This window comes from Halichoerus grypus, chromosome 6 (genome assembly GCF_964656455.1).
Source record: "Halichoerus grypus chromosome 6, mHalGry1.hap1.1, whole genome shotgun sequence".
Classification (NCBI taxonomy): Eukaryota; Metazoa; Chordata; class Mammalia; order Carnivora; family Phocidae; genus Halichoerus; species Halichoerus grypus.
Window position 1 is genome coordinate 34,540,582 of NC_135717.1, and position 24,463 is coordinate 34,565,044.

The 24,463-nt window shown below is 42.4% G+C and overlaps 1 protein-coding gene across 33 annotated transcripts in view; it reads right to left on the minus strand.

The window, feature by feature from the left end:
• Positions 1–24,463, minus strand: part of RBFOX1 (RNA binding fox-1 homolog 1) — a 1,991,091-nt gene that overhangs the window by 71,086 nt on the left and 1,895,542 nt on the right. For 25 of the 33 annotated variants that reach the window (XM_078074837.1, XM_078074843.1, XM_078074838.1 and 22 more), the window contains one exon: positions 4,820–4,900. The exons of the other annotated variants lie outside the window; for them this stretch is intronic. In XM_078074837.1, coding sequence (XP_077930963.1) covers positions 4,820–4,900 — 81 coding nt within the window. The remainder of the gene's footprint in view (positions 1–4,819; positions 4,901–24,463) is intronic. 33 annotated transcript variants of the gene reach the window in all.

The window sequence follows — 24,463 nt, forward strand, 5'->3', positions numbered from 1 at the left end:
CTTCAAAGCAAACACAACACTATTAAATTAATTAAAATTATTTCAAAACTAACAAAGTAGTTCACGTAATTAATTAGTTTAGTTGATGAAAAGTTAATATTCTTAAGACAAAGACATTAATATTAAATGTTTTCCATTTGGCACAAGGTGATCTTGCCTAATTCTCTGGAGTTTTGCTTCAACTTCATTTGTCTGCTAAAAAGTAGGCCCACTTTACACTCTGGATGCTAGCGGTTCATCAGGACACATGGGAGCAAGCGTGATGTCCCATGACACAAGTTGAATAGGGGTTTCACACCGGGATAAAGGTCAGGATGAGGGGGAAAAACTGGGGTCAGTTGGAGAGAGACAGGAGAATCTGCAGGATTAGGTTGTACTGACAAAGAGCCGTGAGTGGAAATCTTTCCCTTAATGCTTTCATGTCCTGGGTCATATTATTAGGATGATTCACTTAAGTGGAGGAAAACCCATTATGTAAAAATGCATCTTAAAAAAACAGATAACCTCAAGTAGGAATTACTTTCATTACAGAGGAATTCAGCAGGATTCCTTTAAAACCCATCTCCCCTACTGCACTTAAGGGTGTTATTTACAGATGATTAGCTATTTGGCTAGGCAGTGGGGCAATTTAAGTCTAAAACATCCAAGGCCAGTTAAAGATCCATGGGGGAAAAAAAAAGCCAACACAAACTCAGGAGTAATCCTGGAAGTCAGTAAACACATAAGATCCAATTTACAAAAGTGTAATTTATACACACCTTTCTTCAGGAGTACAACTATTAGATAACCATAAGAAATATATATATTTTCAACTTAAAAAGCAGGTACATCTTACAAGATTGCTGAGAAGTAAGGGATCCTCAGCTTTTGGGTAGAAGGCTGGATTCTTAGCAAAAAGAGTCCACACCATTCGGACCTCAGAGACAAGAGAGGTGGCTCTCAGCCATGTGTATGTCACATTCAGAGAGGAGATGAACCTCGATGGCCTTGTGCGTGCCCCCAGTGTGTGTGTGTGTGTGTGTGTGTGTGTGTGTGTGCATGTATGTGACAGAGAGAGAGAGAGAGAGAGCAAAAATGACCCTCTATATGCTGGAGGGATTGTTTCTAGAACATGTGACTTTGCACGGAACATATACCTTAATCTGGAAGAGAAAACCTATGTGATGTTTCAAAGCCAGCTAACCCTACGACCCAGCAATTGCACTACTAGGTATTTATCCCAAAGATACAGATGTAGTGAAGAGAAGGGGCACATGCACCCCAATGTTCATAGCAGCAATGTCCACAACAGCCAAACTGTGGAAGGAGCCGAGATGCCCTTCAACAGATGAAAGGATAAAGAAGATGTGGTCCATATATACAATGGAATATTACTCAGCCATCAGAAAGGATGAATACCCAACTTTTACATCAACATGGATGGGACTGGAGGAGATTATGCTGAGTGAAATAAGTCAAGCAGAGAAAGACAATTATCATATGGTTTCATTCATATGTGGAACATAAGGAATAGAGGGGAGGACCACAGGGGAAGGAGGGAAAACTGAATGGGAAGAAATCAGAGAGGGAGACAAACCATGAGAGACTCCGGACTCCGGGAAACAAACTGAGGGTTACAGAAGGGAGGGGGGTGGGGGGATGGGGTAACCAGGTGATGGGTATTAAGGAGGGCACGAGTGGTGAACAGCACTGGGTATTACATGCAACTAATGAATGGCTGAACACTACATCAAAAACTAATGATGTACTATATGTTGGCTACCTGAACGTAATAAAAATAAAATAAAAATAAAACAACAACAACAACAAAAAACAAAGAAGCCAGCTAATGTCAAACAGTCCAGCCTCAAAAGGATTGCTCGCTTGAAGAACTAAAGCAGAAAGCCTCAGCAATGTGTCTTAGGGAGGAATGGATCATCTTTACACTCAGCATTGTTGCCTCGAGATGGAAGTGATCTATAGTCCCTTTGGCGACACAGGTGGGGAAGGAGAAGCCTCAGAGTTGGCTGTCCATACGAAAACACTCACTGGGCTTGTCAGTCTGGATACCATTGCTTAAGGGATCGACAAGTGAAGATTCTTATTGGAAGAAACTAGGTTTTTGTTTCATTTTGCTTTGTTATGGGGTAGGACAATCAACTATTTATTAATTGTTGTTTTCTTTAACACTACTATATACAAGGACATTTCTTTAATATTTCTGAAAAATTCCTACCAACAATGGGGGGGTTGATTAAAATGTAATATTGTGAAATGATAGAATATTATGAGGCCCTTAATGTATTTTCATAAAGTGCACATGACATGATAATCAGTGAAAATAATAGGATGAAAAATGTGTAGGTACTATGATTGATTATGCAATCTAAAAATGAAGGGTGTTGGACACACATTAAACAATTTCTGTAATTATTATATATTTTTACTTTTAAACTAAGGAAAAAAATGTATAAACAGTGAACTGATATTGTCATTTTGGATTTTCAATAATAAAACAGACCCTTTATATCTGAGATCAACACACTTTTTCTGTAAAGAGCTGGAATGACAATATTTTAGGCTTCGTGGTCCACCTGTCTCTGTCACATGTTGTGTTTTGTTTCTGTTCTGTTTCTTCAATCTTTCAAAAATTCTAAGACCTATTCTTAGCTCACAAGCTTTACAAAAACAGGCTGTGGGCTGGATTTGGCCCCTGGGCTGTAGTTTGCTGACCCCTGCTTCGGATGACACTGTCTCCTCTGGATATTTCCCCTATTTTAATATGAAGAATTTGTGATAGATTTCCACGTTTGATATTGATGATACACATTTCCCCCAAAGCTGCCTTAGAATGGCTATACCGATTCAAACCAGCCCTTATTTGGAATTAATTTGAACAGAGAACTGAAGTAGAAATGCATATTTCATATGATCATTGAGAGCCATGCTTTCCATTATGGTAGCCATTAGCCCCATGTGGTTAATTAGAATAACATTAATTAACATTAAATTAAATAAAAAAGTCAGTGCCTCTGTCCCACGAGCCCACGTACTGGACAGCGCAGATACGGAACATTTCATCTTAGTTCTATAGGACAACGATGTTACAGAATAAAACAAAGTAACTCTCTGGAACTCAACTGTGGTTAAGTTTTGGGTCGCCAATGTTTCTTCAGAAAATAACGTTTATAGAGAAGGTAGGGGAGAGAGACAAGGGAATGATGATGATATTTAGAGTCAGATGGAGCCAGAAAAGCAGTCAAAAGTTGAATAATTTCCCAGGTTTGAAAACCAAATCCACCATATCGTGGCTGTGTGATCCTGGGTTATCACTCCGCCTCAGTACCCCTCCATTCCTCTGCTGTAAAGCAAACATTATAATACCTACCTGGTGCAGATTTTGAGGATGAAACAAGGTTGAACATGTGAAAATGTGTACTAGCATCCTAATTCTACAAGATACATGCACACACATTTATACCACCCAAAGGGGGCAATGTCTATACATTTAGAAAGAACCACTTCTTGCCGGTATGGTTAGATTCTGGCTTCTCGGGGACACAGGAAGATAATTTGCATTTAATGTACACCCAACCTGCTGTTGAAGGTGCTATGCTGGTTGGGAAGAACACCTGGCTGCCCCCATAACCTGGCACCTTCGGAAACTGTCGGGATTCTCACAGTCACGTTTTTGGTTTCTGATGACTGCTTCTAACCTGTGCCCCCCAGCAAAGAGTTTGGTTTTTCTGAGCCTTTGGGAATTGAGATGCTTGATCTTGGCACTCGGGGAGGATTCCCCTCTGTCTCTCATCCTCCTAATCATCACGCGCCCATTACTGCTGCTCTCCATCACCACCACCCCTTCTCTAGCTGGTCTCCAGCAGCCCACCTTCTCCCATCCCCACACTCACTCTTGAGCACTGATCCCAATGAGGACCAATTTTGTAGTTATGGGGATTTCACAGCATGGTGTCTTATAGGCTTGAAATAGATGAGAAGGTATGAGCTGTGTCTGGGGGTCTTTCTGAGGAGGGGCAAACCGGCTGGGGGCACCATGATGGAATCCATGAGAACAGTAATTGTTCAACCTGTTCTGGGAACTGGGGTCGGGGTGGGGCATTTTCCACCCTGGAGCATCCATCCCAGGCAGAGAAATCCTTGGTTTTTCCACGTCAACATTGTGATCTATCTTCCATATTTATTTTTGGTCTTCTCCCCCTAGCACTTGATGGCTATATTCCTATCTATCAAAGTGCCTTGTTGTTCCCCCCACCCAGTTAAATGGGAGAGAACCACATTCTTCTCTCTCCTCCTCATGCTCAATGCAATCACATAGTAAAGGGCAGAAGAGCCTTGCAAACAAGTCGTTATTTTCCACTGTGAGAAAATGGTGCTCAAGAGTAACAATCAAGCACATTTTGTTAGGCAAGGGGGCCACTTGGATGGCCTGTGTATGTTACATCAATTATTTTCACGTTAATTTGCAAAGCTGTGATAGAAGGCAGGCAGTGAGCTTTAACTCCAACCCCCCCATGCGCCTCCCCCACCCCCAGACCAATGCCCCATGTCCCATCCATTGGACTCGATCCTTCCAGGTCTTAACAAAGGATGACTGGGATATCTGGGAAGTGAGCGTTCAGACATAATGAGCAAAGGGGTTCGATGCTAAGGTGACAGGGAACACAGAAACATGCTTATGAGAACCAACCTCATCTTGTGGAGAGCCACAGGGAGGGTGGAGCTGAGAGGGAGGGTAGGAGAAGAACTTACATGGCAGGGAAGGTGATTGGACTCAGATTTATATCACAAAACAAAGAGAGAGCCACAACAGCGGGCTTACTTGCGGAAGTATATACAAGTGAACTGGGGGCACTGTACATGGAAGATCCCTCCTGGTTTGCCTGGCACAACAGCACCGTGCCTACGGAAGAGAGAGAGATAGATGGTATCTGGTTTGGGAACAGGCACACTACACCTGAGAGATCACGGCAACGCAAACAAGAAAGGCAAAGAAATGAAAACATAAGCCACATCCCCGTGCACGTGACAGGGACACCTGTGGCAGCCCCCTGGCTTAGCCAAAGGGAGTCAGGAGCCCACCCTCCAGCCCTCCAAGCACGGGCCACTCCTTGTCACCTGGGGTTCCCGCAGTGGGGTCTGGCTGCCCCAGGACCCAGTTTCAGATCAGTGATGGTGGCAGCGTGGCATGCGCCAAAGGGGGCTTGAGAAATATCAGAGAGAACTAGATGACAAGCCTGGCTCAGAGGCCACTTAGCTGTGTGATCTTGGTAAGTCACTATACCTCTCTGTGCCTTGGGATTCCCATCTGGAAAATGGGGTGAATATACCTACCTCCAGGAAGCGTTGTGAATTATATGGCTAGAGATGTGCCCGGGGCAGGGGCTGGTATGTAATCGTCACTTAGTAAAGGGGCAGCACGTGAACTGCTATGTTTGGAGAAAACTTTTCATCACCCCACCCCCCTCCCCCGTCTGAATCAATTCTTCAGAGGAAGAACAGAAGTACGGCGGGGAAGAAATGAATGCAACTTTCACCTTCTGCGTGGCCCACCTCGGACCCACGCTGGGCTTGGGTTGAGACCATCTTTGGCTTCTGCGTATCTCATTTCTTCCCGAAAGCTCTCAGCCTTCCAGCCGGAGAGGCGGCCTCACCAAGCCTGCACTGCAGACAGAGCTCACTGTCGTCTGCCTGATTTAAATCAAAGGGCACCGGGCTTATCCTGGCACAATGGAATTTTACAGCAGAGAGGAACGGTGGAATCCTGAGCTATCTCCTCAATCTGTGATGTGTTTTGAACCACCGCCCACTCCAAGGATGAGCAGGGTCAGGGATCCTCAGGGTATCAGTTCTCTCTCCTGCTGCTACAAAGCTCACACTCAGACTTTGAAAAGAAAGAGAGAGACTTTTAAGGAGTTGTCAGCCCATTACTGATGATGGAAATGCATTCCTGTGGTTTCTGTTCACTTGCCTCCATTTGGTTTTGAGTTTTGGGTTCTCCTGCCGTGACCACAACAGAAAGCTTTCCCCATGAGAAGAAGCTTGCCTTGATGTGAGCTCACCCACATCTTTGAAGACCTGCCCTAGTGCTAGCTAAGGGGTTCTATAATCCTTTAGTATCTTTCCCAAGGTCAACAGAAGTGTAGTTAAAACTTGCAGAGTGAGTGGGGGTCTGCCAAACAGAGAGGGACTGCCATGTGAACCCTTAAAGGCTAGCCATCTTTCCTGAACTAGAAAAACCAAACAGTTCCAGAGGTGGTCTCCAGGACCACTGCTCCCCCTCCTTCAGGTACGGAGCCAGAATAGATGGATCCTCTGAGGAGGGCTGAGGAGCCTTCTGCGAATTCCACTTCTACCCTCTGTTCCCCGTGTTTCCCTAGATTTTGTCCATTATTTCCAGATAAAGCAAAGATGGATTAAAATCCCTAAGTGGGCCCTCCCTCACCAACTCAGCCTTCCATTCTGTGACAAGGAGAAGCAGCCCGTGGACAGAAGTTCTATCTGAAGGAGTGTCCCCTGGTCCTTCTGACATTTACCCTGGTATCCCACGCTTATAGCTGGACAGCCCCCACCAGAGCCTGGATGTAAGAGTGAAATTGACTGACCTTCTCTTGGAGGTAAATGTATTCAGAGTCTGGTTGGGCCTGAGTCATGATCAGCCTTTGCTAAACTGATGGTTCTTTCTTCTCTCTATTTTATTTAAAAAGTTCAACCCAACATACAAGATGGGACTGTGCATGGTCTAATTTCTTCCCGGTAAGTATTTCCAGTTTTGGCAAGAAACTGGCACAGTATGGTAATTAACAGCAAACAGACTGAACACCAGATCGTGGGGGTGTGGGGTCTAAAATCAACCAACAGGAGTGGCATACCCACCCCAAGGACACGCCCTGACCCCCACCCTGCTTTATCAATGAGTACTTCGTCTGACTTTGCAGAGGCCATTCATCCTTATGTTCTTGCTCACTGCTAAAACCTTAGAGAGAAACGAATGTTTCTATAGGATGTTTCTGCCAAATCAGCATGTGAGAAAACTCCATGGGTCTCTCGTGTCCACCCCTGGTTAAAAACCACTTTTAAAATGAAACCTAAAGTTTCTTGGGGGGTGCCTTGGTATTGAAAGAAAAATAGCATGGTTGTAGCAAAAACATATCCAGAAGGACATTTCAGTAGTGTGCGGTTAAAACCTTAGGGTCAATTTTCAACACTCTCAATGCAATTTAGAGAATCCCATTGGGACACAACACAGATTCCCTCTAGGAAGCTAAATCCTGGCAGGGCATAATGAAGCTTTCCTAATGCTCTTATGCTGTAGATCCCGAGAAACTGTATTGAAATAACTTCTTTGGATGTCCTCTTGGTCGTGAAAAAAAAAAATTCTTTATGCAATAATTTTGACCTTTGTTAAACAGAATCTATACTGTCACAGGACTTGCTTTTTATTTTACCTAAAAAACATCCTCTAATTTAATTTGCAAAGTACTTATTGTATGTTCTCTTAGGCCTTTGTGACCTTTTCTTAAGAGAAAGCTTTGAATTAAACAGAAACCAAGAGGCAAAGAACACTATAAACTCCATGCATTTTTTGGGCAGGGGCCAGTCATGTGTGTTTGTTTAAAAAACAAACAAAGGCTTTTGAGGGAGGTGGGGAAAGGGGGCTTTCCTGCTTATAATTTAAAGATGGCAACTGTGTTCAATTTATACCACTAGCCACCATTCCCTAGCCAGGGCAGACCATTCATCAATTTCCAAGTGTCCTTTCCTATTATCCTGGGATCCTCAGAATCATCCTTAACACAGCTTCTAGGCAGTTGCTACCGTTTGATTAGAGTTGGTGGATGGCATGAAACCTCCATGCCATTCCTGATCCTACTGTTAGGTTAAACCATAGGAAATTGACCTCTTTATGTCAAATAGGATTGAACGCTGGGAATTTCATGGGGTTTAATTTTAAAGAAAGACCCCACCGCAATTCCTACTGTGTCATTTAGAAGCTGCCTCTTTTCCCAGTCCCCAGGAGCTAACGGATCACTCCCCCTTCTATGCTCCCATCACACTTAAAAGAATAAAAAAAAAAAAAATCTCCCTAGGTGCGCCTGGGTGGCTTAGTCAGTTAAGCCTCTAACTCTTGATCCTGGCTCAGGTCTTGATCTCAAAGTCGTGAGTTCAAGCCCCACGCTGAGTGCCATGCTGGGCATGCAGCCTACTTAAAAAAAAAAAAAGTCTCCCTAGTAGATCCTTTGTCACAATGTACTGCAACTTTTCATTTACATATCGGTCTCAGCCACAATGAGCCCCCTTATGTCAGAGCCAAACCATACTCATCTATTCCCAGCCCCTAGCAAAATACCTGACTCTCAGAAGGATTAATGAATTTGATTAAATTATTATATTTTTAAAGACCGCCTCATTTCTGTTTTCCTGGCTAAAAATAGTGCTTTGTCCAACCAATCGTTCTCGAGGGTGCCTTCTTCTGCCCCTTGTTTATTGCTGGGGATGCGCATGCCTAAAGTCCAGGTGCAGTTACGAGCCCTCTCTACGGGATTCACTTGCTTCCTCCTCTTCTCTGGTTCTTTTAAGGTTGACTCATGCAGCTTCACATGAAATCTGAGCAGCCCGTATCTGTGCCTGGCAGGAACTGGCTCCATGTGGCAGATCGAAACTTTGGAATCATCAGAGCCTTTGCAAAGTCTGTCACACTCACTCATCAGCATCCCAACTTCCCGCACGATATGCACAGGGCCCCTCGCGGGCAGGATCAGGAATCCTCCCGCTGCGAGAGGGTGAGCCAAGGTCCACGTACAGATGGGGCATCCCAACCCTTTCTTCTTCACTGGAGACTCCCCACAGCTCTGGGGGTCATTCCTGGCCCCTCGAGGGGCAGGGAGAAGCCTCAAAGGGGTGATTCCCATCACAGATAGGGAAGAGGAGGCCTCTCAACTTTGTACTCTGCTGCCAACTCCTAGGTGAGGAAATTGGACTCAAACCAACGGGGACAACGGTGCCTTTTCACACCTCTGCCTTTATGGAGGATAATTCTCCCTGGAAGCCCTGCCCCTTCTCCTAGATGATTCCCTTCCGGACTCGACAGCAGCTTCTCCTCCTAGAAACCAGATCTATTTGCCTCCACCTGCCGAGTTCAGCTTCCTTCCTCTGCTTTTCTAAATTGTGTTTTAATGATCTATCGAATGAGTGTCTTCCCATGGATGCTCTGAACTCTAAGAGGTCAGGAGTCATGTCTTAGTCCTCTTTCATCCCCATGGGTCCAGGGACCTAGGCTGAGAGGCAGGGGGTACCTGACAAGAGGAACCAGAGGGTTCTGGACAGGCAGCCATGTTGCACTTGCAAGAAATAAAATTAGGATGCAAGAGGGAAAGGAAGAAGAGAAAGGCTCTTTTGAATGCCTGCCCTTCCATTTTAGTACTGAAGAGGCAGAGCTCCAAGCCAGCCCAGGGTGAATGACTAGGCCCGTCCTGTTTTTTCTGAATTCCACAAAAAAAAAAAAAGAAAGAAAAAAAAAATGTCAAAAAAACACCCCAACTGCCTAGCAACTGGGAGTGGCTGACTCACTTCATTAGCTCGAAGATGAAGATGAGTTAGAACACTTGGAGAAGAATGCTCTTATTGCTACTGAAATGAAAAAAAAAAAAAAATTAAAGGCACAAAGAAAAACAACCACATTTTATGAATTTTCTGAGAGCCAGTAGGGATTCAGGAACACCTGCTGTGGAAGGTTCTGAGAGGGGCATGTGCTGTCTGAGCCTCCGAAAGCATCTGTGTGCTGATCCAGAGTCACGTGCAAACAGAGCCCTTTGCTGGGGTCCAGCTTTTCTCACTAGGCCTGGTGAGTCGGCAAAGAGGGCTGAGAGGAAAAATCCCACAGGCAAATGGTGAATGAATGCAGGAGGCCATTAGACAGCTACTCTGTCACGAGTGCTCAGCTAAGAAAAGGTGGCCTGCGAGGGCTGCCATTCATTCTGCAAATGCGGATTGGCATCTATTGTGTGCGGGGCACCGTGTGGGTTCTGGGGCATGCCCGCTGAGCCCCCTGTGCCCTTCAAAAGAACGACATGCTGTCTTTTTTAGTACTCGTAGGTTCAGGAACAAATATATACACAAGAAAGGGAACAAAGGAAGGAGTCTGAATTGATCCCCAAACCTGAGACCCTATGGTTATTTACTTTGCTTGCTGAGATCAATAAAATTTAAAAGTAGTTTTGGCACAGTTTTTATGAAACATGACTATTACGACTGGCAAAATGTCTATTCCACATTTCTGTAACATATTGCAGTCATAACTAAAAATGTTTCATAGTAATAGTAATCACTACAAAAATAGTACTTCCATTTTATACAAAAAAAATTTTTTATTTAATATTTCCCCACATATTTTTACACTACAGTTGTTCCTCCCTAATAAGAAGGGTCAGGTAGTACTAGTACCTCTTTAGAGATGGGGAAAAAATGGCACAGAACAAGGATGTGGTTTATGAAAAGCCTTAGCATCCGTCAGAGGCAAATTCCAGGTGGGAAACAAAGCTATCTAGGCTCCTAGAACATGATTCACTTTATCATTGACTCTTTCCTGCTTCCATTGTTACAGAATGATTTTTAAAATATATTTTTAAATTAGAATAAAAACAGGAAAACTTTTGTCATAATTGAAAGAACAAGCTCTGAGCTCTTAGTTCACTGTAAGAGAAACCTGCAAACGTCTTCTTCATAGGACTGGTACTTTCAGAAAGGGGTGCCCTCAGTCCCCCATGGGTTCGTAAAATCACCTGCATCATCAGCATCGCCTAGGGGATTTGTTCAACACAGAATGCTAGGTCCCACTCCCAGAGTTTTGGACTGATCCCATAGGTCTGGGATGGAGTTGAGAACTTGCATTTTCAACAAGCTCTCGTGTTGTCAGGAGACCATACTTTGAGAAACACTGGAGGAGAGCCAGTCCCTCAAACCTCAAGGCTGTGAGTTCCTGCCTTCCTAAAATTGGAGGTTTTCAAAGCCTGTGAGACTTTAAGAATCCACTGGGGAGAACTCACATGGGATGCCTTCAAAGGCTCCACCCCGAAAGAGTGTGACTCAGCTGGTCAGAAATCTGCATTTCTGATCAGCAACCCAGGTGACTGTCCTGCTCGGGATGCACTTTGATTAATCCAGGCCCAAGGGCATCTCTACATCTTTAGGAAAAAAAGTAAAAATGGCTGAATATACCTGGTTTGAGTACTTCTGTGGGCAGGGGGGAAGAGCTTATTTACTTCTTATCATTGCTATTTTGTGCATCGACAAATTTTGCCTTTCCTTTGTAGCATTTTGAACACAAAGAATAACTTCCCAGTCCTAACTATTCTGTCAGACTCTCTGGAGGTGGGCTGGTAAAGAAGGTACAGAAGATCACCAACAGCATAATCCTAGCAAGGCCACTCTTGGTTTCCCATCCAAAAGAAGGCCCACCCATTCCTGCCCTACTATTATGGACTGAAGTGTATATACTCCACATTCATACATACATTGAAGTCCTAACCCCCAGTTCAGGATGTGACTGTATTCGGAGATAGGATCTTTAGAGAGCTAATTAGGTTAAAGTTAGGCCATGAAGGTAGACCCTGATTCCATGTGACTGATGTCCTTATAAGAAGAGTAAATTACGACAGAGACACAGAGGGAAGACCATGTGAGGACTTGGGGAGTTGACAGCCGTCTACAAGTCAAGGAGAATGGCCTCTGAAGAAACCAACCCTGCCAACTCCTTGATCTTGGACTTCCAGCCTCCAGAACTGTGAGAACATCCATTTCTGTTGTATAAGCCCCCCAGCCTGTGGTGCTTTGCCATGGCAGCCCAGACAGACTAATATATCCACCTGCCCCCTAATGAGCTCTGCCCTGAGGATCAGTGAGGCACTGTACTACATGAGGGTCATACGGGCACCAAATTCCTGTTAGATACAGAGGTCTGGGAGGTTGCTGTGTGCTACTCCCTGCCCATGGAGGTTACTGCTTCCAACGGACACATTTATCCAAAGCCCTCTTGGGTTGCGGATGCTTTTTGTGGTTACGCATTTTTGAACATAGACTGGCATTGAGCTAATCCATGTAAGAATATTTTCACAGCTAATACTTAATGCTTTTATACATGCCTGTAAGATGAGCCTCTCTGAAGGGTTATGGTCGAGCTTTAAATACAGAAGTATGTCCATTGAGGCACAGATGTTGCAGAAAACTGTTGGATGTATACTTAATTCTTATAAAGTGAATCATGTTTTAATTGTGCCAGGGGATTTCCATATTTAAAGGAGCCCTGAAGTAAATCTGTATAGATTATAGATAATCTCTCACTCCAATTTATGATGCAAGTTTTGACTTTCATAATAAAAAGAAATACATGATTTTGTGGGTTTTTTTCTTTTCACTTTTCTTTTTGACATAATTTCAGACTATACAAAAAAAGTTGCAGGAATACTACAAAGAATCTCTATACAAAGTTTTCCCTGATTTTTTGTTGTTTAAAAAATGTAATGACTTACTTGAACCACTCTTACTCTCCTGCCTCCAAAATTCAACTAATACTGATTTTTACAGAAAATATTCAATTGACTCAATGTGATACTAAACACATCAACAGTAATGATTCCAAAAATGGCTTACTAATTACCCAAAAAGCACCAAGCAAATGCATTCACTGTTTAATTTGGATTATCCCCTACTCTTAACCCTGTAAGACAGGTACTATCATTACATCTATATAATTGATGAGGATCCTGAGACAGAGAGAGTTTTAGAATCTTGCCCAAGGTCACACAGATAGAAATCTTATGGTGCTGAATGCAGATCAAACCAAACAGATCCCTGGGACCCATGGATTGAAGGCTAATCTTCCAAATCAGGTGTAGGCAAACTACAGGCTTTCTGCCAAATCCAGTCTACCACTTTTTTTGTATGGCCTGTGATCTAAGAATGTTTTTTACATTTTTATCTGGTTGAAAAACAATCTATAGAAGACTAATATTTGGTGACGTGAAAAATCACATAAAATTCAAATTTCAGTATCTATAAAGAGTTATTGGAACAGAGCCACACTTGTTCATTTACGTATTATTTATGACTTATCTTATGCTGCAAGACGGAGCTGAGTATTTACAACAGAGACCTTATTGTCCACAAAGGCTAAAATATTCACTCTCTGGACCTTTACAGAAAAGGTTTGCTGACCCCTGTTCTAATGTCCCCTTTCTGTTTGGAAGACACTAATAGTGATTGTCAGAACAACATTAGCCCCTCCTTAGGAAGCTGTCACGAATTATTTCAGAGGGTATCATTTTATTAATACTTGCTAAAATTTATTTCATTTTTTTTGTTAAAAACAACCAAAAAAATTAAAGGCATGTTCTTTGAATGCTTGCCAAAAATTTCTAATTCATTGTTGTTCAAGATAATAAAACAACTAGAAAAAATTGTTCCATAAGGTATTTGTGGAAGGCAAGCAATTTAACTACAACAAAAACTATGGAAATACGTTTTATCTCCTTCAGGGTTGTGGCTATTAGTATTTAGGTAAGGGCTACCCTAGAGCCTTTGTTTCTAAAATTCTAATAGGCACTGAATTACTTGGGGGCCATTCTAAAATGAATATTCTCATCTGGTAGGCCTGGGGTGGGGCATGAGAATCTGCATTTCCAATGAGCTCCCAGGGGATGCCCAAGCTGCCAACGATAGTAAAATGCTAGGGACGACATAAAGAACGTCAAGTTACAGCTAATATTAATGGGAGGGACCATTAAGATGCCACAGAGTTTCAGGTACTGAACCAGGTACGCTGTACACACATTATGATTTTTTTTCTTATCAAACACACAAGGAAAATAAAGCCCAGAGAGAGAAAAATATGAGACAAAACTGAAATCTGAGCCAGCTTGGTGTAACTCCAAAGCTCAGACTCACTCACGGAGCTACATCAGCTTATTTATAGTGATACTTGGTCTTGAGGTGTTTAAATATCCTCTCCAACCGTGGAGCGATAAATATCCACCAACCAACCCCATTTGCACTAAGCCACTTTGAACAGTTCCTCAGTTGCCTTCTGGCTGGAAACCCCTGGCTCTTGCAGACTAAGGATGTTGGCTAGAACCTCATGATCACTTTTAAGAATCTGTGATAGGGTTTTAAATCCCACCAAGGAAGCCTTTGGGCAGGATGTAGCTTCTATAGATAAGAAAATCCCACTTGCAAGATCGCACTAAGACAGGCAGGAAGGAAACACACAGAGAGGAAAAATAGGGAACTCTCAAGGCCTGACAGTGCAGCTGAAAAAGTATGGGTTTGGGGAATTTTATCCTTAGTTTTATGTTCTGACCTCAGTGACTGTAAGTTTCTTTGACCTTGGGGAAGTCAGTTAAGGTCCCAGACTTCCCTTTCACATCTGTAAGATGGGGACCAAAAAAAAAAAAATCTACTTCACTGAGAATTGTTGTAGGGATCATATCTGTTACATGGAAGGGGTTGACAATTTGTAGGTAATAAGTGATCTCGGTAATAATAATAATGGGCTATTAACTATTACTATTTTTATGAATCTCAAAATATAGCACTTGAGGGATTTATTTTGTTCCATTGTTCCTTGAAGAGCAAATGGATGGCTGCCAAACTGTTGGGTTTGGCCATGTCCTGGACAGAACGCTAACCATAACAGATTTAATGGAGAACATTTTAAGATTGGGAATTAATCATCAACATTTAAACTGGGGAGGTTTAATGTCACAAGACCGATGTCTGGCTTCTCTTGAGGAATCAGGGGATGGGGCCACATGGGTTTGGGCCTGCATTCCCATGTGGCAGGGCCATGCAGGATGACAGGGAGAGGGCGTTCCTCCCTATAACTGAGATGGGTCCCTTCCAACTGCACATTTATCTCCCAGCTCAGAAAGGTATTTTCGTCTGCAAATTATGAGGAATGGGAAAAAAAATAGAAACTGTGTTTTAGCTAAAATCTGTGGAGTTTACAAGTCTCTGCAAAGAACCCAGAATGCCTTCCTCCCTCTCTCTCTCTTCTCTCTCTCTCTTCTTCCTAGGGACAAGAACCCCTGAGATACTGCAGGGGTCCAAAAATCCCTCCCGACAGGCTTCCCTTGGGCCCCCTCTTCTATTTCACTTGCTAGTATGGAGTTGTATTTTAGGAGGGACTAGAAATATTTGTGGAATGGGGGTAGAGTTTCATCTTGAGTCCCCTTCCATATCCCAGATCAGGTTTAAACTCCTGACCCCACTCTTTTGGTAAGAGCAGAAAATATACTTCAACTCTGAATCTCCCAAAGAGTAATCAGATACATTTGTTAAACATGCTTCCCACACCACACACACACACACACACACACACACACACCGTGGGCTGAAAGCAAAAGAATATTTCAGCTGGTGAAAATGGTTTTGAAAAATGACAGGGAATTAATACGGAAGGTTTCAGTCTTTACAATATCGTGTATATCAAACAAATACTAGAAACGCACAAATAGACTCATCTTTTTTCCCAGAGGAAGTATCAGTGATATTGGGGTGTTCGTGTTTTTTAAAATGATACTCGGTTTAATACCATGATAAGTGTACATCGATTAACCTTTGCGTCGGGTTTAAATGTGTAACCCATTAACTAATTTAATCTCCTCCAAAAAACAAAAAACAAAAAAACACCCTTTGGCATTATTCTCTGAATAATCCTTGTTTAGTTTCCATCATGGTATACTGTTTAATGAAAAACTCATTAGAATGTAGCATACGGCATAATTAATTCTGGCTGATTCTTTTGGTGTGAACAGCTAATGCAGATGCTGGGTTCCATTTTCCACTGGCTTTATTAATTTTTCATAAAACAATATTTCGACTGTAATGGGTTGTAACAGGTCCATAGAAGTTCTAGAAATGCATTAACTGTCACCAATGTAGTTAATTTAAGTAGGATTTTGCTATTTGTGTGTTGGTTCTTCTACACTACATTTTTAAAAAGACAGCTTCATTTGATACTTGGAGAAGGAGTACCTACATATAATTAACATACAAGGTATTAAATAATATTTGGCCAAGTTGTCTTTATTTACACACAACTTAATTGGTTGGGCTAATAACGCTGAACTATAAATTTTGAAAAGAACCTTAAAAGTGGGAAGTACAAGACCGTCCAAACTAAATAGTTTATAATAGAATGGTGACACAAGTTAAAATATTTTTAAAAATGAACTCATGTCATTTTTAAAGTCTCTGGTAATTTGTTTTCCTAGGAAGAGATCAGGACACAACCAGGAAATGAGTTTGATCACAGCCTTGGTGTCGGGGCACTGGTTTGGTAATCCTGGGGTCTTTCAGGAGCCCGATCTCTCGGGTGGGTGAGAAGCTGCTAATTTGGTTTTACCTCTTTCAATTTTTCAGGACTGGGTTCACATATTTGAAAGAGTTCTCATGGTAAGACTATTATTTGTTTTAAGTGTAGATACGCAAGCTAACTCATTACCGGGTGTTCTTGTTTGTTTTATTTTGTTTTTTAAATATATTTTTTTTCAGAGTTTTCAATGGTTGCCTGCCACTTAAAGGATGAAATACAGAACCCTCATTCCTTTATACAGGATTATCAGGTCTTTTGCAACTTATTTCTCAGCCTTTGGGGGAAATCTGATTTTGCCTCAGAAATTTCTTTTCTTTCTTTCTTTTTTTTTAAAGATTCCATTTATTTATTTGAGAGAGACATTGAGGGCACATGAGAGGAGGTAGGGTCAGAGGGAGAAGCAGGCTCCCCGCTGAGCAGGGAGACCGATGCGGGGCTTGATCCCAGGACCCTGGGATCATGACCTGAGCCGGAGGCAGACGCCTAACCAACTGAGCCACCCAGGCGCCCCTATGGAAATTTCTATATCCAGTGAAGATCAAGCACCTGTTTTTTTTTTTTTTTTTTTAAGGACTTCTCAATGGATTCTGAAGATAAAGATTGAGAAGCTCCTTTGGACTCTACCAAAGTCCTCCTTATTCACCCCTACAAAGATCTTTCTTCATTTTCTTGCCAGGAGAACTCTTACTTATCCTTCAAAACCCAATTAGTACCTCCTGTTCTCTGGCTCTTAATACAGAGAGGGTTGTTATTTTTTTAGTGTTCTGGCAGGCAGGTATCATTATTTATTATACACTAAGTTTGTATCCTTCAATGCTCTAAGCAATTCTTGAGGGAAGAGGTACTTCCCCAGTGCGTGCGCAGTGCCTGGCACTTTACAGGCCTTCAGCACTGTAATTCTGAGCTAAAGGATGAATTAACAAAAGCCAGGGGTATGTGCAACTCTATACACGGCCTCTCTCTTTGGCCCTTCCTTGATGAACATGATGCGGCAGAATGACAAGCAGCTAATCTCACGGGTTCATGCGGGATTGTGTAATTGCTACCACAGTGCAATGCTAAAAAAAACCTCCCCAGGGTATAAGCTGGTGGCTTTGAGTTCAGCAAATCTGGACTCTCTAAGCCAGGGTCAGCGAAGGAGGGCCGTGACTTTCACAATTTTACACAGCTGGGGATGGGGTGAGGACAACTATTTGATGACCCATGAAAATTATATGAAATTTAAATCTCTGTGTCCTTAAAGCATTACTGGGACACAGCCGTGCACACTCATTTATGCGTTGTCTGTCGTTACTCCTGCATTACAGCGGCAGAGGTGAGTGGCTGGGGGAGACTGTTGGCCCACACAGCTGAACCTATTCACGAACTGGCCCTTTACTGAAATTTGCAGACCTCTGCTTGAAGTGAAAAATGCACACATTTTTTTTCCTCTTTAATAACTGACTCCAGCTTGATCTTTTCTCCTAGAACCAACAAACACAGTGGTTTGTCTTGTCTTATACCACCCTCCCCCTCCTCCTCACCACTATCATCATGACCACGAATATATATATATATATGTATATATATACATATATATATATATATTTTTTTTTTCCTGAGCTTGCAAGCTTCTTCTCCTTCTGCTTCTCCTCCTCCTCCTCCTTCTGTTGTGCGGGAAAGGGTTAACTCAGCAGGCCTGGGCTGCTCAAACCCTGCACATTCTTCAGGACTGGCCCTTGGACAGCTCCTGGCAGATGCGTTCCAAACCCTTGGAATAGTCTACCTGATAAAACTGTTTTTGGATGCCTGAGGCCTTGGGCCACACATGGCCAGTTTGATAAGATAGTTTACCGTAGCAATGTGATTTATGGCGAATGCTTACTCTTGCTCTTTGGGCTAAGGTTTGAGTAGCTGATATCACTCACTCAGGGGCTCTGCATCCCTGTGACCACCTCCCAGGAAGCGGACTGACTCCTGTCTGCCAACACTTTGTGTGTGTTTTCAGACACCAACACCGGTAAAGTTAAGCACATCGTGTACTTCCACCTGGATGGCACACCAGAGGCTTCTGCCTGGTTTCTTCTGGATCCCATCTCTTGTGTTCTTCCCCTTTGCTGATTTTTAATCCGTATTGCTTTGTAAAAAATCAGGACTGTGACTATAAGAGCCTTTTTGAGTCCCATGAGCACATCCAACCAAACACAGAGACTGAAGATGGTCTTGTGGACCACCAACACAGCTCTGCAGCATAAAATCAAGCTTCATGCTTTTCCCTTCTGGAGTCAAAAATCACAGAGTAATGCCCAGAAAAGGAAGCATTTGGGCGAATGTCTCTCTTTAAGTTCTTGGATTGCCTTTGATAACTACAGATGCTTCTCCATCTTGAGCAGGAGCTCAAATCTCAACGTCAGCATTATCAACATGTTAAACCAGATTATTCTTTGTGGTGGGGGCTGTCCTGTGCATTGTGGGATGTTTTGCAGCATCCTTGGCCTCCACTCTTTAGATGCCAGTAGTGAACAACCCCATGCCCCCAAGATGTGACAATGGAAAATGTCTCCAGAAGTCGCCCAATTCCCCTGGGGTATAAAATTACTCCCAGTTAAGAGCCATTAATCCAAGATATTGGATTAACTAACGTATCTGTGTGGGAGGTAACTTGTAATAAAGTGGAATGGGCTTTGAAATCACAGAGATTTGGCTTTGGACCCAGCTCTTTAACTTTTAAAGTCAGCAACCTTGGGCAAAATAATATCACTAGATTTCTAATTTATCTGAAAAATGAGGAAAATGACACTTACCCTCCAAAGTTATAAGCTCTGTAAACATGCAATGATCCCAACACGGAGTCTGGCATGCAGCAGGTAATATTACATGCAAAGATATTTTTATTAATTATTTTCATCCTCTGTGACCTCAAGGATAGAAGACATGGCAGGCATGTCCTGGTCTAGTCCTACTGAGGAAGCTGCACAGCAAGGTGATGGAAAGCGTGGGCTTTGAGGTTAGAAAAAAGACGTTTATGTAATAAACCAATTTTTCACATACCAGTTCTGTGATATGAGGGAGGAGATAAACTCTCCAGAAAGCCTTGGTTTCATAATTTCTATAACGGAGAGAATGCTTGAACATTTTTATGAGGATTCAAGGAGAGGCAAAGTGTTTTGCACAGTGCCTGGCACAGTGAGTGCCCAGAGTGGCTTATTGTTGCTGATGTTTTGAGTTGTTCATGTATGAATGATGGCAGCCCAGAACTTTCCCTATGAAATTGATCCAGAGCCAAACATTCAAACCTCCTCTTTCTCCCATGGTGTGCAGAGGTCGGGGGCTTCTCCTACAAGGGCTGTCTTATCACTTCCTGCCTTGGGGGAGCTGTCCTTGGTAGACTTTCCATGCAATAGAATGGGAACTAATTTATTGAGGAAGTGCAGTTTTAAGCACATAATCAAGTTCTGATCCTATTTGAAGATCAAAATCCCCCACAGGTTCCATCAAAGCTGAGCTGCATTCCTTCCATGGGGCAGGGAAGGACACAGATAAAAATTAAGGCCAAATGTGGGCAAGGATGGAGTGAAATCTGATAAGGCAGATGGGGAAAGGAGAAGAGAGAAGGCAAGTGAATTGCAACCAAAAGGGGAGGCGAAGGTAAACAGATGTATGAGATAAAGTCTTTGAAGTGGAACATTTCTAGGCTGAAAATCCTTTGCTTGGGGACTTAAATCTGGACTCTTCTGTTCCAGTTCACTGAAGTGCACTGCATTTGAATCTGGCAGATGTGTAAATTATACAAAACATTGCAGAGCCAAAGGTCACTGTTCATGAGGAGCCATCGCTCTGTGTCTAGTCAGAACTGGTCCTCTGGGTGGACATGGGCAGTGTTAGAGCCACGAGGGGTGTCTGAATATTTGCTGCTTTGAGGGGCTCTGAGTGGTAGCAGGTACCTTGCAGACCCACCTTACATTCTTTCAGGATACTAAGGTAGTCACCCCAAACGCATGCTTTGTACCCAGGATTTGGGCACATCATCCCAAGCCAACACAAAGTCTAGGACAGTAGCCAATAAAAGGAAAGCAGCCTGTGTCAGGGACCCTAGTTATCACAGGTTCTGACAATCTTACTCTTTTTCAGATACTATTGTATCCAAATTGCAGGAAGGGAATTGGAGAGAAGTCCATCCAAAAGTGTGGCTAAAGGTCATTCTCTTAACTGTAATGGACTCAATGAAATGAAATGGGGGGAGCGCCTGGGAGGGAGACCGACATCTACCTTCCTTTGACTCAATTCTTAGATGAATCATGGTTCACAGTGGCCAAAAGCCCATAGAAAACCAATACCTCTCTACGGGTAATCCAAGGTCAAATACAGCTGCCCTTTCGAGATAAGCAATCACAGAGTGCTACATCCATTCTCTTCATTTTTAAACTTTATACTGAGATCCCAACCCAGTCTCCCATCAGCCAGCCTGGTATCAAGGCCTGTGGTCCGTGGCCAGGTTTTTACTGAGGTGGACATAATCAATCCAGCTGACTTCAGTCATCACACTGATCTCATAGTTTTATTTTACTTTACAGTCTATAAAGTTCTTTTACACTCATTACCTTACCTGATCCTCCCTATAACCCCAGGATAACCTAGTTTTAAGACCCGACCACCTTCATATGTGACTTTGCAGCCAGGTATCCTTCTTTCAGTACTCCCCCCACCCCTTTGAAACCAAAAATGTGTATTTTTAGGAGGAAAATCCAATTAAGGACCCCCTTTTTCTTCCCTGCACTGAAAAAAAACCCACTAAGAATAATAGTGTCGCCAGACTACTGTTCATTGCCATCCTCAAGGTTTTCAAGTTGATTTACTCTGCATCTCTCTACTTTTGACTTGAATTGTGTGTTTGTTGTGATCGGGACCTAACTATATCTTAGATCTGCATTGCATTGGTAGATCTTTTCCTTTCCCTATTGATCATGACTCGTGGAGTAATTTACCTCAATTCCAATTTTCCTTTGCAGGCAGGGTGCTCTCCATCCACGGAAGTGAGTTATGTGTGTTCAAGTGGTGCATCTTATGAATCTTGTTAAGCTTTGCCGCCTTATAGCCCTACTGATGGAATATTTAATCACAGAAATGAGTTGGCAGATATGATATACAGCGTGGGTGAGCTTTGCAGCCATCTTACTGGCAATTGAGAAATGGATGGATTTGCCATTTGTCAGTCCCATGTCGACAACTGTGTGTAACCTTTTGTTATTTATTTTTATTTTGTTTTACTTATGCATGAAGATTAAAGGTGTTTGCTTTCAATCAACAGTTTCATTGGCTAGCTATCATGATTGTCCCTAAAAGACACCACTGTTTCTTTTAATCTTTTTATTAGATGGCAATGGAACTTCTCACAATGAAGGGGGAACTATAAGAACCCCCTTTGAGGCCTCCTCATTGAGATTCTTAGAAACACTGTTTCTAATGATACTAAGTAACTTGAAGCATACTGCTGGGAACAGATATTTGCAGATACTGTACTTGTATTTATTGCCCTCAATTTTTTTTAAAAAAGTCTGAAATGGAATGGTCTTAGACACTGATTTTGAGATCTACCTGCACATTTTTTTTAATTGCCTTATCAATCATTTATCTTGAGAATAAGCCCCAACGAGCCCGAAGATGATTAGATGTAGGCAAAACAATCAATACCATGTAGCTTTGTAGGAAAACACCCACTTGTCTTTGGAGGAGATTTACATGGGTTCATGGGATGTGTTGATTTATGCCTATCTGCTTCTGGAGACTGGTGTTGGGTAAGCATTCTTCTGGGTAGGACTTGGTAAGAGTTCAGAAAAACCACCCGAAATGAAAGACCTTTCATAACAGCTTTCTAAATGCTTCCCCTGGAACGTGTGCGTGAGGGAGAGTGTGCGTCATAATTTATCAAAGCAAATTAATACTGTTCAGCTAGTAATTAAAGATCCTCATTAAGAGGTGCTCCTGCCCTCTCCACCCCCACCCCACGTTAGCAATAAAAATGCACTCAGAGCGTCAAGAGGTTATATACGAAAATCAATAACCTGCCATTTTATAATTAAAGAGAAAATAAATGTTAGGGAAAAGTCCACTAAATTAGGAAAATTACCTTTAGGAGAGATTGAAAATATTGATTTTAATTTACAAAATATGTGAACTTTTCATGCCCCGTTCTGAGAGACAATTGGAGGCTGGGTTGTTAATTCTGCATAAGCTTCAGAAAATCGATAATTATACTATGGGAATATTATGATATTTGTCATTAATAGAAAATCTTATATATAGGAGTGCCTAATAAGCCTGGCTTTCTATCTCAGGCAGACACAGGGCTGGCCTGCTAAATATCCACAGCAAATCAATGACAAGGTCTTCATTTCAGCTTTGAGGCACATTCGAAATTGCAAGATAAATCCAGACTATGTTTATAGTTGGGGAAATCCAAGAAGCCCCCTAAGTTCTTAATCGTGGACATTCAAATGGTTGACGTTAGTAATTATATCTCCATAGCGAAATGAATACATGCTATGTCCACATTTGCATATATGCACTCCATCCATATTGGTGTCTTAACTTCCGATTTAAGCTAGCTCAATTCTCAGTGTTTATGGGTCTTCAAATATTTCAAAGGAATTGTTCTGGAGTGTTGGATTGGCAGCATTTCCCTATATTTCTGCATATCATGAACTCTGTTGACATACATACACAGATAATTTAGGCAAAAAGAAAAGTCTTCCGATTATTAAGGGTAGCCCACATATTGGCAACACTAACATACATACACAGATTTCTCAAGTAACACTTACTTATTCGTGCCCCATTTCTTTAGATTTAAGTTTATTGGGGCATCTCATAGAAATAATTATTTAGTTGTCCAGAATCCTTAAAACTGCCCCTGACACAGCCAGTTAACTCGTCTGAATATGGAGGAGGTGGTGGTGGTGGCCGGGGTGGTGGTGTTGGTGGTGGTTGGAAAAATACAAAATTATTATCTTACTCCTCTTCTTTAATTTGACTGGCTTGGACATAGAGCAGTAGCCTGATCTACCATCATAGGACACAGTCCATAAGAATTACAAATTTTAATATTTACACACAAAAAAGAAGCAGCATATAACCCAGTTGTAAAGAACACAGGCTCTCGGTTTCAAAATCTAGCCAGCTTCTTACCCGCTTGAAATCTTAGCGGTTTAGTGCTAAGGGACTCTGCGTACCTTAGTTTTCTCATCTGGAAAACTGCCATGAAGATTTAAATACATTAATTTAGGTAAAGTGCTTAGAACCGTGCCTGGCCACAGATAATACTCGGTAAATATTAATCTTTATTATAACTTATTCTTTCCCGATAGTCCCATGATCTAACTTCTGCAGCTGGGCTCAGGGCTAATCTGAATGGCTGTTCTAACGTTCTAAAAGTCATGGAGATTAATTTATTCTTATATATACAAGCCAGTTTGAATGGTTTCTTCTGTCTTAATGTCCTCTCAAACACCCACAGATATGCATATAGGTTTCAGATCACACATAAAGGAGAGTTTCTTGGTTGCTCGAGCCGGATGACCAGCAACTATACTGCATGGGACCAGAAACATGTCCTTCCTCTCTCTCTCCCAAGTGACACATTTATACCCTACCTCCTCGTCAGATGGCTTCTTGCTTCTTGTCCTTGACCCATTATTCTGGGGAGAAACCATGCACGTAGCCAGGTGCACACACTTGCAGAGAATGTGTCAGCTTGTTTTCCCAGCTATCCCATTTCATTGGGCAATGCCCCCAGATGCATGAAAGCTGCTGGCTGGCCTCCTGCATGCCCTTTTGAGGGATGTCCTTTCTTTGCAGCTTCGGACAAGGATGTACCCCAGCAATATCTGTGCCCCTAAACAGACTGCCTTACCTCCAATCCCAGAAATTAACTTCCCCCAAACAGGCAAGCTGAGAACAGAAGGCCTAGTCCTCTCATGTATTAAGAAAAGAATCTCTTAGTTTAGTCGTTTACTCAGAATTCATCACAATCAGTTCTCCATTAATTTTCCCCTTCTGGCAGAGAGGTGGAATACTAATTTATTTTTATTTATCCAGCGTTTATGTGGTGCTGACTGTGCA